At 39.9% G+C, this 13,931-nt stretch overlaps 1 protein-coding gene across 1 annotated transcript in view; it reads right to left on the bottom strand.

Annotated features, from left to right (window-relative positions):
* Positions 1–21: 21 nt before the first annotated feature.
* The window catches only part of TMEFF1 (transmembrane protein with EGF like and two follistatin like domains 1), a 111,878-nt gene continuing 97,968 nt past the window's right edge, over positions 22–13,931 (bottom strand). The window contains exons 6-10 of the mRNA XM_032119913.1: positions 13,449–13,597; positions 12,502–12,567; positions 7,093–7,216; positions 2,917–3,075; positions 22–1,246 (exon numbers count right to left, since the gene is read on the bottom strand). Of these exons, the coding sequence (XP_031975804.1) occupies positions 1,162–1,246; positions 2,917–3,075; positions 7,093–7,216; positions 12,502–12,567; positions 13,449–13,597 (583 nt within the window). The 3' untranslated portion in view covers positions 22–1,161. The remainder of the gene's footprint in view (positions 1,247–2,916; positions 3,076–7,092; positions 7,217–12,501; positions 12,568–13,448; positions 13,598–13,931) is intronic.

The following is a 13,931-nucleotide window of genomic DNA, read 5'->3' as shown; positions in this document are numbered from 1 at the left end:
CACACTAAACCAGAGACAATATAGTGAAAATGTTGTATTGTGACATGCTTTTCCAGTTCAAAATGTTGAAAGCATTTTTTTTTTTATTGAACAAATTATTAAATCCTACATGCAAAATTCTGAAAGCCTACACTACATGTTAAAACAGCTGAACACATCCTATTCACATTTTATCTTGGGATCTTTCAAACGACAACTAACAGTCTATTAATATAACTATGACCAGCAGACTAATTTGGATGGACTTCTTTAGCTCTTGAAAATACTCTATACAAGAGCACTAGTAATTCATTCACTTTTATTTTTTTTTTTTGATTTTAATCACAAACACTATACAATCTGTATTGTAGGTGTTAAAACATGTATTTCCTTTAAAAAAGTTTAAGAAGTATTAAAACAGTTTTAACAGTGATAAAGTAGGCTTTATTCCAATTGTGTTCAATTATTCAACACCAATTTTTTTTACAATACCTAAATCTACTAAGACCTACTTCTTTTGGACCTGTGCCATCTGTTCTACCAGGTAACTTCCCAAATTACGAAATTTATAATTTTCCTCTTTAAAAATAAATTGTTGGAATTATTTATGTAGATGGCAGTGCTTAGACCCAGCCCACATATTTTATAAATATGTTACAACTACACACAGCACACAGCTTCACAGTTCATGCGATAGGCAGTGTCTAGAAAATCAGTTACTAACTTCCAAAAACATTTAAATATCTACGGTATTTAAACACAGTGTTTTCTATTTCCTCATAAGAAAAGTAAGCTGTAAACATTTTTACCTTTAGTTCATGCCTTGTTTGTTAGGTAATGTGGACTTATTTTGTTGGTTTGTTGGGGCTTTTTTAAGTCTACAACATTGTTGAAATAAATCTGTGTTTCCAAAAATATTACATTCCATGGATAAAGCACAAGTCTATTATATAACCATGTGATACAGATACAGAAAATGAACTACTGTATTCAAAAACATAAAAGTAAAGATACTAAAACAGTCCATAGCTGTTAGAGCTGATGCTTTCAGAATACAGACCAACATTGTTACACTAAAAATGTTCAAAAATAAGGCCTCTGAAATAAATATTTCCATTCTTTAAAAAAAGATATAATAAAAATGTACATCACATGGTCAATGTAGGTATAAAAAGCACTAAGTTAAACCATTCTGGATGATGTATCTGAAGTAAAATGGCCTAGGTTTTGCTTCTGCCGACGTCCTCTATTGTTTTTGGGGCATTTTCTGTTAAAAAAAAAGAGAGACAAATAGAAAAGGAGGGCTGATTTTATATATGCCACATATAATTAAGCCTAGCAATAACACGTTGACTTAATTTTCTGTACTTAACAACAGCAAGAAGTCTATGATCTGTGCTGACCAATGGGACAGTCCTGCTATTTAGTACTGGACTGTCACCTGGGAATGTCTGTAGGGCCCCAGATCATTTAAAAGGGAGCCCTGCTTGACCTTGAGACTGAAACCAGCAAGGTTTCATCCTTCAGCCTTGATCCAGCAAACACATTCCATGAGGAATGATTGCATTAGCTTTACTTTATACATATTTCATATTTAAAACCCAGTGGATGGCGAGACTAGATCAATCAGACTTTTGAAGTGCTGGACCTCCAGGTGCCTTGCTGCTCACAGCAGCCTATGCGACAGAGCCCACCCAGGTCTCTCTGTGGGGTGACTCTGGTGATCCTTTTCTTGGGGCCAGACACACAACTAAAAGGATTCACAAAAGCCAGCAATCCTGAACAGAATGGCACTTAGCCAGGCAATGCATGATGGAGCAGTCCTGCTGGGATGCAACAAGACGTGAGAGACTGAGAGTTGGTGAATGGTCATAGAGAAGCTGAAAGAGGAGCTGAAACATAGTCTTCCACACCACTGCTTTGGCCAGCAGGATGCAGTGTGAAAAAGGGGATGGCATCAGTTGCATGAGCCAAGTAACTCTTGCACATGTACAGGTGGTGTTTTACACGAGCTAGTGTCGGTTAGGTTGAACTTTACAAGGGATACAAGGAAAAAGGCCTGTACTGTTCATTCACGGAGTGTCCCTCTACATCACTGAGTTTGGGAAGCTGTGCACTAATGCAGTAGCAGAAAGTTTTATGGCCCAGTGTAAGTGGAGCTGAAAAAGTGAAGGACAACTTGAGGAAGAAAAGTCAAACTGTGTCACTGATGCCCAAGTGTAAGACTTAAATGCTTCATGCTCCTATAAGGTAACTAAGTCATCCTTAATCTATCTCAGAGACCTCAGTGCTTGTTTGGTTCAAGTCCTAGAACTGAATGCCTTGTCATCAAAAAGAACCCATGGCTCTCATCTCAGTTTTTACACAGGGTGAGAGATGACAGAACCCAGAAACCTGAACTCTGTGCTTGTGCATCTTTAAGTTTCATAAAATAGGTTCTTATAGTGAGTGTCTAATAACGGGACTAAGTTGCACACTAATTTTCAGAAAGTGTATATGGTGTGAAAGGTACTTTTTTCTCTGTGTAACACCATTTACAGTGGTACATCAGGGAACCTATGACATCAACCTCTCTGGTTTCAGTGGGTGGTAGCTGGGGAGCATAGCTTCCATAAGTTATCAGCAATGTTTCAGTAAGTCCAGTGAAGGTCTAACACAGTAGATGACCTCTTGGATTTGTTTCAAGGCTGATCTGTTCAGCTGTGTATTTGGTCTGGAGATTGAGTGGTTACTGGTGGTTTCTGAATTTAAACAAATCTGTCTTTTGTGACCAAAGAAACAAAGGGGCAGATAGGATGTTACATAATCATCCTGCTTCGGTCATTAGGTAGTTTTCATGTGGGTATTAAGCAAATAAAATACTGGGCGTCATATAATTAAATACAGAAAAAGTATATCCATACAATGTATAATTTTTCACTTTTTGTCTTTACCTACCTTGTTATGCACATGACAATTGCAACTATAATGGCAATCTGTACAGCTCCAATTATTGCTGCAATAAGGACATGCGTAAGCTTTTGTCTACTTGGGACAACATAAAGAATACTAAAGTCTGTCTTTTCACAGTGCTGTCCAGTATATCCTGATTCACACCTGAAAAAGAAAAGGAATATTTCATGGACTCTGTAATTTGACAGCAACCCAGTCATTTTGCAGTTGAAATGAGAAATCCAAGGTGACTCCAGCTGAGAAAGAGCTGGTGAGAAGGTGCAGCTGTGGTAACACTTGGGGTAGGGAATGGTTTGGATCTGTGTGGCAAGAAAAGAGACAGAACAAGTAGATATGCTCTGCTTTTTCTGGATAAGGTTACTAGTGGCCCTCTGAAAACACACCAGTGTGGGGAAGGCCCTGATTTGTCAAAATAAATATGTGGGTCATTATTATATTGGTACAATATTTAGGAAGAGTGTCAACTGGGTGAAACAAGTAGACACTTTGAAGACAAGAAGAAAAGGCTAAATGAAACACAAGAACCATGCTCATGAAACACAGAGCGAGCACAACTCATTCAGCTCCATTGTCAATATGGGACAGAAGTGAAAAAGAGGAAGGAGAAGCTTGAAATGTGGGTTGAAAATCCACCTTGAAAAAGGAAGATCCCTTTACAAGCTGCAACCTAGAGAAGTGGAATCTTGCAAAATCTGCTGGACAACACCAGCACCAAACCCCCTCTTGCCTTGTGGCTGAGCCAGAATTTGATGGAGGTCAGCTTAGAAAACCCAGTGGCCCACATCTGTTCAAGTGAGAGTTCAAGAAGGAATCCAAAATAATTTTCATGGGGTGGGGGAGAAATAGCTGGAAGCAGAAGAGAAGCAGATCTCTAAATGGTAACTTGCCTGAGCAAAGCAGCAGTTAGCTCAATGAGAAACTCAGCAGAGGCTGTTCCTGAGCAGTGACGTGTTCAGGCGATGAGAGATGTGCCAGTGCAAACATGCTCTGAAACAATTCATGTCTCAAGGCAAAAGAGGCTGAGGCACAAGAGAAGGCAAGTGCCACCCAAGACACTGAGATGAAGTCTGCAGAATCAAAGGCCACCACTTACAACCCTGAGCAAGTTCCTTGTCCTTTAGAATCGACTGACGCAAATGCATCACTCTGGACAACTGAATCGTATAATTGGCCTCCAGCTCTACAGCAGAAAGCTGGAGAAGAAGTACTCACACGCAGGCTGAGCAACAATCCTTTTGTAAACTGGATCTGACAAGCCTAAATGCAACTCAAAATCAGACTCATCCATTCAAAAGCTTTGTGCTAGGGTAGGAATCAATTCTGTTTGGAGCAGCAAAATAATTACACCAAAGACCTTTCTACAACTGCTAATGCAACTCCTAATCCCTCTCTGCATGCAGGGATAATAGTTGGGGGTTTACATGTTCATAATCTTGTGATTCTACTTTCTCCAGCCATGAGCTGCCGTGTAAGGAGTTTTGGTTCAGGCATGAACGAAATTCTGGTAAGACTTGTTAAAAAAGCCCTCCATGTACTGTAAGTGTGCCCAGTGGTAGCCAGGAAAGGAATAAAGAGAACTTTGTATAAGCATACAAGAAGAATGAGGAGAGTGAACATGCTGGTAATCATGCAAGACACAAAAAGGAAGAGGCCTTACTAGTCAAGAGGACTTAAATCTTACTGTTACTTTGCTTTCTGTTTCATTAAAGAAAGTAGAAGTTGAAGTATTATCAATGTGAGAGCTGCTTTAATGCAGAGAAGGCAAAACAAGGCAGAGGAGGCACAAGGAATTCAAAGATGTTTCCTCAGAAACACTGAAATGACAAGAAATTATTTCTGAGAAGTACTGAATGCAGATTCAGGAGAAGAAGTGCTTGTATTAGGAATTACATCATGCAGGATGAAGTAGTAGGCACTAGTTTACTGCCTTAAACTAGTAGAACAGATTTTAAAGCATTCTGCTGCATTAATGCATAACAAGATAATATAGCATTAGTATGATAGCAAGATCAAAAGGGTCAGCAAGGATTTATCAAAATAAGCTGATTAGTCAATTAATTGATTTAGCATAAAGAAGTGTAGATTTCTTTTTAAAGGGCTGGACTGTGTGTCCTTGACGCAGCCTGCCATAAGGACAGGGCAAAACTGCACTGCACAAGGGGGGCAGCAGGAGACAGACCTGATCCCATCTGTGCAAAGGCTGCTAAACTCAATTCTGTGCAACTGACTGCTACAAAACCTTCCTCCCACCTGCCTGCTGGCAGTCCTGGAGGGCTGCTGTACAATAAGCAAGGAGATTCACTGCCCCTAGTGAAAGTAAAACTCAGAATTTGCTCTGCACAAGTATTTTCTGCAGTTTTATAGGTCATCCAACACCTCACATACATTGCTGCCAGGAAATGAGGACCAAATTAAACAATGTGTATGCTAGATGTGTATGAGAACCGAAAGCATTTGAAAATAACAACTGGCCCTTAGCATTCATCATTATATTTTCCTTGCTGGAGAGAGAATTTTTTTCTCTGATAGAGGCACATGATTACTACGGCAGATTGATGTCTGTTATAAACTATTTGTTTCCTTAATAACTCTGCTTCAGTAAGAAACATGCATAAAGCATGAGACCATCAGTATTTTAATAGCCAAGAAAAATCCAAAGGAGATCTGATACTCAGGGTTAAGAACTGACAGTCACAAATTCTTGGCTGGAACCACGTGAGGTTTGTTGTGCTAGGCTCAGTGCTGAGCTACTATTCAGACTGTATAAATACATAGTTAAAGGTAGTAACAGTAAATCTAACCATAAAATAGAATTTAAAGGGATGGTACATTAATTAAGTTCATCAAAACATTGCCTGTCAGTCATTATTAGTGTCATAATAAATATTTTAAAAGATTGAATTTACTCTGAATCATAAATTATAAATTTCTATAAGATTAGCACCTCCCAGAAAAAAAATCTGAGAAAATAAAAATTAGTTAAGTCAGACTTGAAAAACATTCGTGAAAAACATTTCCTTGTTACTTTAAATATTTTGAGGACAAATACACTATAAATTGTGTTAAATACAGTTCTAGATCAAAAAGAATACTGTAATCAGATAGTGTTGCCTAATGCCCATCAAGATGATGGGCAAACATCAACATTTTATAAATTGACAACCGTACTGGCTCTGCCTTTTGGGCTGCCTGCTCTCTGACCTGTCTGGAAACCCTTAAATCTTGGCAGTGCAAAAAACACCTAAATATCATCAATCAATAAGAATCAGGTGAGAAAATATGAAAGTATCCAATGGATTTACAGCTGAAGTTTCAAAAGCGAAGGAAAGCAAAGAGTTATAGCAGCTTCAGCCACATTAATCTGAAAGTACAAACTTGCAAGATAAAAGCTCAGGATAAACCTCCTAGTAAGTAGGGCACTGCATCTTACTGCAAAGTGGCCTTTTTCTATAAACAACTTTTATATATTTAAATAATAGTAATAATAATCATTTAAATAAAAATAATTTTTGGAGGAAAACAAAGATACAGAATATGATTGGTGAAATCTAAAGGAAAAAAATATCTGGGAGCTAAGGAATATTCATATATCCTGGGAAACACTGAGGGGCTTAATACTCAGTGTACTGAATTGCTAGTTTACACTGTAGACAAACGGTGTGGGCTAAAGAATATTTTGCAATTTATATTCTCTAGATGATGCCTATTACTGTGAAAAAGGGCAATAAGTGTTAAAAATAAGATATTGATTCTCTAGAGAGAGTTTACGACAGGAAGAATAAAATGTACAGATAGTGTAATAACAGGCTGAGATGTCAACGGGGAAAGAACAGGGATACAGGCAAGGCAAAGGCCTTTTTTCTGTTTCTGTTTGTTTTTTTAGCTCTGGATATGATTTAGCAGCTGAAAATAAGAGGACAACACTGAGGATACACTCCTCAGAGGGATTCAGGTTCTGAACTCCCTGACTGACCAAGCCCCTCCTCTGAACACTCTCCCTCTGGACTGGAGCAGCTGGGTGCTGCCCACAGCACAGGGATACAACTCCTGTGCCACTGCTTAGGTATCACATAGTGCTACACCCTGTCATTATGTCTAGAGAGCATTTTGATTAAACTTTACAGTGATTTCAATCACATTTTGGAGACATGAAGGACTTACCGGCAGGAAGCCTTCTGAGTGGAATAAATGAATTCACATTTTCCATGTATACAGTAACCATTGAAGCTTTCTGAACAAGGTATGTGGTTTCCAATGTAAATGTCTTCTCTTTGATCACTGGCGTCTTGAAAAGAAATAGACATAAACAATTATACATGGCTCTATGATGTTAATTAAAAACTCTCAACCAAGAATAGTATATCCTTAAAAATTTGCGGTAAATAAAGGAATAGAGAATGATAAAGCAGAGGCTTAATGGTGAAGTTTCAGAGGCACCTACAGAGATTTGCTAGAATGTACTGCACTGGAAAATGATCCTCAGAGACATCTAGATATGCTTTTTATATCAGGTTTCTCAAAAAGGAGAAAAGTGATCATGACAGAAACAAACCAAAGCAGGAAGATCAGCAGAAGCTTTGTCAGTGGCACTGGGGCAAAGAGCTAATACATAGATAATACATAGATACAGAGAGCTCTCTCCCATGTGTAAACAGATGGAAAAAAACCCTCCAAAAAGGATTCGAAAAACGCTGAACCACATTTTATGATTACTGGGTAGAAAACTGCTTGATACAGCCCAGATCTGATTGGTACCACTGGTGGTTAAAGCTGAAATCAAACACACTTCAATAGCAGTCTTCCTCAGAGAAATATTTTATGGAGAGAGAACTCAAAAAATATCGAAATGTGTTTAAAATACCCATTCCTTTGGGAAGTGTGCTGGTTTTGGCTGGGATGGAGTTAACCTCCTTCACAGCAGCTGATGGAGTGCTGTGAAGATTTCTGGCTGAAATAGTACTGGTAACACACCATTGTTTTGGCTGTTGCTGACAGGAGCTTGCACAGCATCAAGACTTCCTCTGCTCCTCCCTCTGCTTCTCCCCTCAGCAAGAAAGAAGACTGGGAGTGGGCAAGAGCCTGGGAGGGGACACAGCCAGGACAGCTGACCCAAACTGACCAATATGGGATATCCCATACCTTATGAAATCATGCTCAGCAATAAAAACAACAGTTTTGGTATTTCCAAGGTGGCAGTTGCTCAGCAACTGGCTGGTCATCAGTCTGCTGCAAGTAACAGATTTTGCAACACTTGGTTTTCTTCTCTTTTTTACCCCCCTTTGCTTCTTAAAAGTGCCTTAAGCTTGACCAATGAGTTTTTCTCACATGTGCTTTCTTGATTCTCTCCTCCATCTCCCTGGGGGAAGCTGGGATGGAGCAAGCGACTGGTGGGCACTTAGTTGCTGTCTGTGTCAGCCCAGGAAGGCAGTCCCTCCTGACCCAACATCTTTCATGCTTCTGTCATGTTACCAAAATTATCCAAAGCTGTGCTCATTTTCAACCGTTTTTCCCCCAAAATTTTTTTGGTAAAATAGCCCTCAACACAGAAGTTGGTATTTCACAATGAACTTCTCTGAAGAGCAGGGATCTTAAGGTGTGAGCGTAATTCTGGAATTGTGTTCATTTCCATGGCAATAGATTATAGCTTCACAAATAAGAGACTAGAAAGCAAAAGGGAGTGTGAAGAAGAAATCTCTTATACAATTGCAGATATTTGGAATAACACCAGCAAGAAAGTGAATGTATTTATACCAGACAAAAAAAGAGATATGCTGCTGTTTTAGGTTTTTCCTGAAAATGTCTGGAATGTGTTTTAATTAGGTTCTGGGGAAAAAAAGCCCAACCATCTATTAGAGCTTTTAGATATAAGGAAATCTCTTGATTCAGACTATGTTTTGAAAACAAAGAAATATTGATACAAGAGAAGAACGTTGATTAATACTGATAATGTGTCCACCGCTGAACTGATGGAATAGACTATGTCACAACATGTCTAAGAGGAGAAAGGTAGGGATGTCTCATCCCAAAACTATTGTCTCCCTCCTTCTCCAAGAATTTAATTACTGTCATATCAGGTCCCAGTCAAAGGCTTGTAATGACCTACAGACAATTATATTAGTATGTTTAGAGAGCTGCACTGTATCTGGTTTTAATACATGTACTGACACAGAATGTGAGGCCCAGTGGAAAACTGAAAGGGGCATCCCCTGAAAAGTGGCCAGACAGCCACACACAGGTCAGAGGCAAAATTTATATTAAGCAACAAGATGTTAAATGCAGGAGATGATTCCTAGTGTAAAACAGACATTTACCCCCTATTGACAGGAATGCATTTTTAATCAAAGACCTGCTAGACTGCTTCAGATCTCCAAAGTGAAATATCTAACTGGTGTAGGAGCCTTGAAAGAGTGACTGGATATAGGAGTTCAAATACTTCACCAGGAGGAAGAGTCATGCATAAAAACTGAAACCCTGATGCTCATGGTAAAAGAAAACTACCAAGCCAGCTGAATCTGGTAAGAGAGACTTTTCTGATGTAACTTTAGGTAGCCATCTGCACTGCAGGAGGAGACCCTCATGGTTCTAGAGACTAAAAGATATCCATTCAGAGAACAGGGTTTAACAAGAGTAACTCACAGGAACTGAAAGCAAAAGCAAACAGGAGGGAGTGTGGACTGTTCTCTTAACCTGGAAGAAAAAAAGCAATTCACAGAAGTTCACTTCAGGCTTTCACTATCAAAAGACTCCTGAGCACTGCATTAAAAATTTTCAAAACAACTTTTTTTCATGAAGCATACTCCCTTCATGCACATCATTTGCTGAATGTGAGACCGCACGAGCCATACTCATCAATAATAATAATTATATACAATGGTTTTTTCCACTAACTAGACTTCAAGGGTAGTTTACATGCAATGAGTAAAACGCTGTTACCTCTTTGGAATGGGAACTGAAAGTGGTGTTTCATTACCTTACATAATAAGATGTATATTGCATTTGGTGCCTTTTATACCTTCATAATGTAAGTGAAAATTGACATTAAATCACTCCAACTGGTACATCATATGCAGTGAAAATAAGAGAATTTGTGAAAAGAGAAAAATATATGAAGATTTTTGGCACTGAATGACTTTTCAAGAGGAACACAAGGAATGTTGAAAGCCATGGTGGGATGGCTTTACTCAGAGAAGCCATGGGAGTGCAAAACAAGTATAATGACAGAAAAACTTAAGACCAGAGCTAACAGAGAAGGTACAAACCCCTTGCAACAAAACCTGCATCAAGACCAGCACTGAGGAGAAAGAACAGTGAGTTAGGTTCATTTGTGATTCCTTCCTGTGCGGAATAGAAGCACCCATTTGCAGACTGGATTCTCTTTTCAGGGAAGTTTTCTTCCTCCCTGGGACCTGAATTAGAGATGTCCCTACAAGACTGAAGAGGTTATTGCAACCTTCAGACTACTACCCACTCCTGCTCTTTCACGTGGCTACTAATGATGATGTAGCAACAAAAAGTCTGAGGTCAATCAAATGAGATTTCAGAAGCCCTGGGGACAATGCTAAAAAAATTTGGTGACACAGAGACAGTGTTTCCCTTCAATCCTTCCTATAATAAGGAGAAACTTGAAACAAACAGGAGAGCCCAGGATATCAATACCTTGCTCTGGGACTGGTGTTTACACCAAAACATTGGGGTTTTAAATTATGGAAGAGACTTTGAGACAAAAGGTATGCTGGGGCCTGATGGGACCCACCTGTCCTGAAGGGTAAAAGGACTTTTTGGCAGTAAGCTGGCAGGACTGACGGAGAGGGCTTTAAACTAGAATTGATGGGGGAAGGGGATGCCAACAGCACTGCAGTAGGTAAGGCACAGGTTGTCACAGCATCACCTGAGGGTAGCATGTGCTAGTAGGAACACTTATGCTGCTCCTGGGAGCATGGAGAGCTCAGGAGCACATTTGAAATTCTTGAACACCAACTCAGACAGTATGAGAATAAAACAGGATGAACTGGAAGCACTGGTCAGCTCCCAGAGCTATGATATCACTGGTATTTGCATGACTTGGTGAAGTGAATCCACAAGTGGAGTGTTGAGATGGAGGGCTACAGGCTGTTCAGGAGCGACAGGCAGGGCAGACAAGTTGGAAGTGTCATGTTTTATGTAAGGAAGAAGTGATTGTACAGCACTTACAGTTAGTGCTGATGTGGTTGAGAGCCTCTGGGTGAGGGCTAGAGGGATGGAAAACAAGGAGATGTGGTTGTAGATGTCTACTACTGAGTGCCCAGCCAGGATATAAGCAATTATGAGAAATTTCTGGATTGCTAGCCCTTGTCCTTATGGGAGATTTTTAACTTCCCAGACATCACCTGGGAATATAATATTGCTGTGATGAACAGGACTTTCTTGACATTTGTAGGAGATAATAACTTCTTGTCAGAGGTACTCAGTGAGGAAAGCCCTCCTAGGCTTGCTATTTGTGAATAGAGGACTCATGGGGGGATGTAATTGTATGTGTCTGTCTCAGCCATAGTGATCATGAAATGGTTGAGTTTAATGGTTGAGCCTTCAGCGCAATGAGAAAAAAAGGACACCAGAGTTGCTACCCTTGGACTTGAGCAGAAAAAACCTTTAAGCTGTTCATGGAGCTATTTAGCAGAGTACCCTGCAATGTGCTTTGTAGGTGTCCATGAGCGCTGGTCAAGTTCTAAGAAGCGCCATTTAGAAGCACAGGAGCATTGCTGCATTGTAATTCTGCTGCATTGTAAGTCAAGCAAGTGGGGCGGAAGACCAGCTTGACCAAACAGGGAACTCTTTTTGGAAGTCAAGAGGAAAGAGAATTTGTATGGTCACTGGAAGGGAGGTCAGGCTTCACAGGAAGAGTACATAGCGGTGGTTCGTATGTGCAGGGAGAAGACACAAAAGGCCAAAGCTCATTTAGAACTGAATGGCCAGTGTTGTGTAAGATAACAAGAAAGGCTTTTTCAAGTGCATTACTAGCAATAGGAGGTCTAAAGAAAGCATTGGAGTGATACTCAATGTGTATGATCATCTGACTAGCCGGGATGAAGAAAAAGTTGAGACATTAAAGGTTATTAAAAGGTAAGGTAAGGTTCATGTCGGTGAAACATTTTCAATCAATGTGATTCAGCGTATCATGTTACTGAAAATATTTTAAAACAACCTAACAAATACAGACTCATCCATTTTTTTCGGAAGTTAACAGAAAAGATGGGATCATGGCAGGGAGGCTTGTGCTATGTTATTTCATCAGGAAAGTCACAGCTTGGTGTCTTCCAGCAAAGTCATTTTCACAGCACTTGGAGGGAGTCCAGTCCTGTGGCCACTGCACAGGGTACTGAGCAGCTGGGCATCTTAGAGGAATACAGCAGGCAAAACTTACAAATCACGCACATCTTCCTGCTAGCCTCACAACACGCTCTAAGGAAGAAGCTGTTCACAGGTCTGTCTTGGTTACAGGAATCAAAGCTGTAAGGCAGACTAGAAGGACTTGTGTGCTCTATTTTGTCGTCTTGTAAACCATAACCAAAAAGCACAAAGTCTGCACCGTACCTTTCACTTCTGGCCGATACTGCATGCCATCATCTTTCTTTCCGACTGCATTTGTGTCATCTGTTTCTAGGTGATAAATACATGCATGGTTACTTATTAGGAAAGGATATTTTCCAGACCACTGCGTGTGCATCACTGATAAGCCAGAAAAATATTCAAAGAATTATTTTAAGTTGTAGTAAAACTGGACACACTCCCACATTGTTCCTCCCATACAACCAGGTTGGTATCACATCTGGTCAGTAACCCCGGTGTCCAGACCAACACCTGGCACAACTCAAGCTGTAGGTTTTTAACTAAAAACTTCACTGTGGTATGGACCTAGGTTATTTTGGTGACAGTCTGTTTTGGTGTTGGAACTGCCCAAGTTACAGATCTAGATGTAACTGGCAAAGAGTTGGTGGAAAGCTGTTATTCCACGAGAAAGTCCTAACTGCAAGCCCCCAAAGCTGAAAGGTTACAGACATGATCAGCTACAAAGCAATAGACAGAGGGCTTCAGTGGACCATTCCAACAAGGAATGGAAAGGAAATTATAGAATCACTTAGGTTGGAAAAGACCCTTAAGATTAATGGATCAAAGTTTGTGCAATCGAGGCCCAACTTGACACACCCTGGAAGCACATTTTACTGCCCACAGCAACAAGAGGGAAGATTTCTCACACAGGCATATTCCTTCTGTTCTCCTACCATCCCCTCATGTAAGAACTGTTGGATTATTGCTTAGATTTTCCCAAGAGCTTTTCCTGTCTTTCCAGGTAACAGCAGCCAGAGAAAGGTAATGTAAACACAGCACTATGTGTGTAGCATCGGGAACTCAAAACTACAGGTGGTGAGTTCACTGATAACTGCATCATTGACTTCTGACCAAAAATGGAAAAGGGGAAGCTCTACCAAGCCCCATTATGTCAGAATTTACATTTACCAGAAAACCAAAATTAATCCTACCTGAACAATGCCCAAGATGCCTGATGTCAATCTGCTCTTGCCTCAGACATGACGCCTCTCTGACAAAGCATGGATTGTTATAGGAACTTCCATCAGAAGCACATACAGGATTAAAACTGTATCCACTGCAGTCTATGTTACATACACACCTGTTAATTGAAGCACACAGTGAAACAAAATTGATGTCCAGCAAACAAAAATTAAGTCATGTTAAGTCCTAAGTAAACACGAGCTCATACACCAATGCCAGGAGGGAGAGCATGCTGCATGAGGATGCTGAAGAAGCCATTGACATCTCAGGCTTCCAAGCAGAATGTACAAAATTTTGAATAGATGCTTCAGTGTGCTTTTCAATAATGTATTAATGTTTCTTGTAGTTTTACTCTGATATCAATCTCATGGAATACACCTGAAAATTGGAAACACATTACTAGGAAGATTTACTACATTAATATACCAGTATGTAGTGTTTGTTCTCTAGTG

This window comes from Corvus moneduloides, chromosome 1 (assembly GCF_009650955.1).
Source record: "Corvus moneduloides isolate bCorMon1 chromosome 1, bCorMon1.pri, whole genome shotgun sequence".
NCBI classification, from domain to species: Eukaryota; Metazoa; Chordata; class Aves; order Passeriformes; family Corvidae; genus Corvus; species Corvus moneduloides.
Note: the sequence above shows the minus strand (reverse complement) of the source record. Positions and strands in the feature narration are given on the sequence as shown.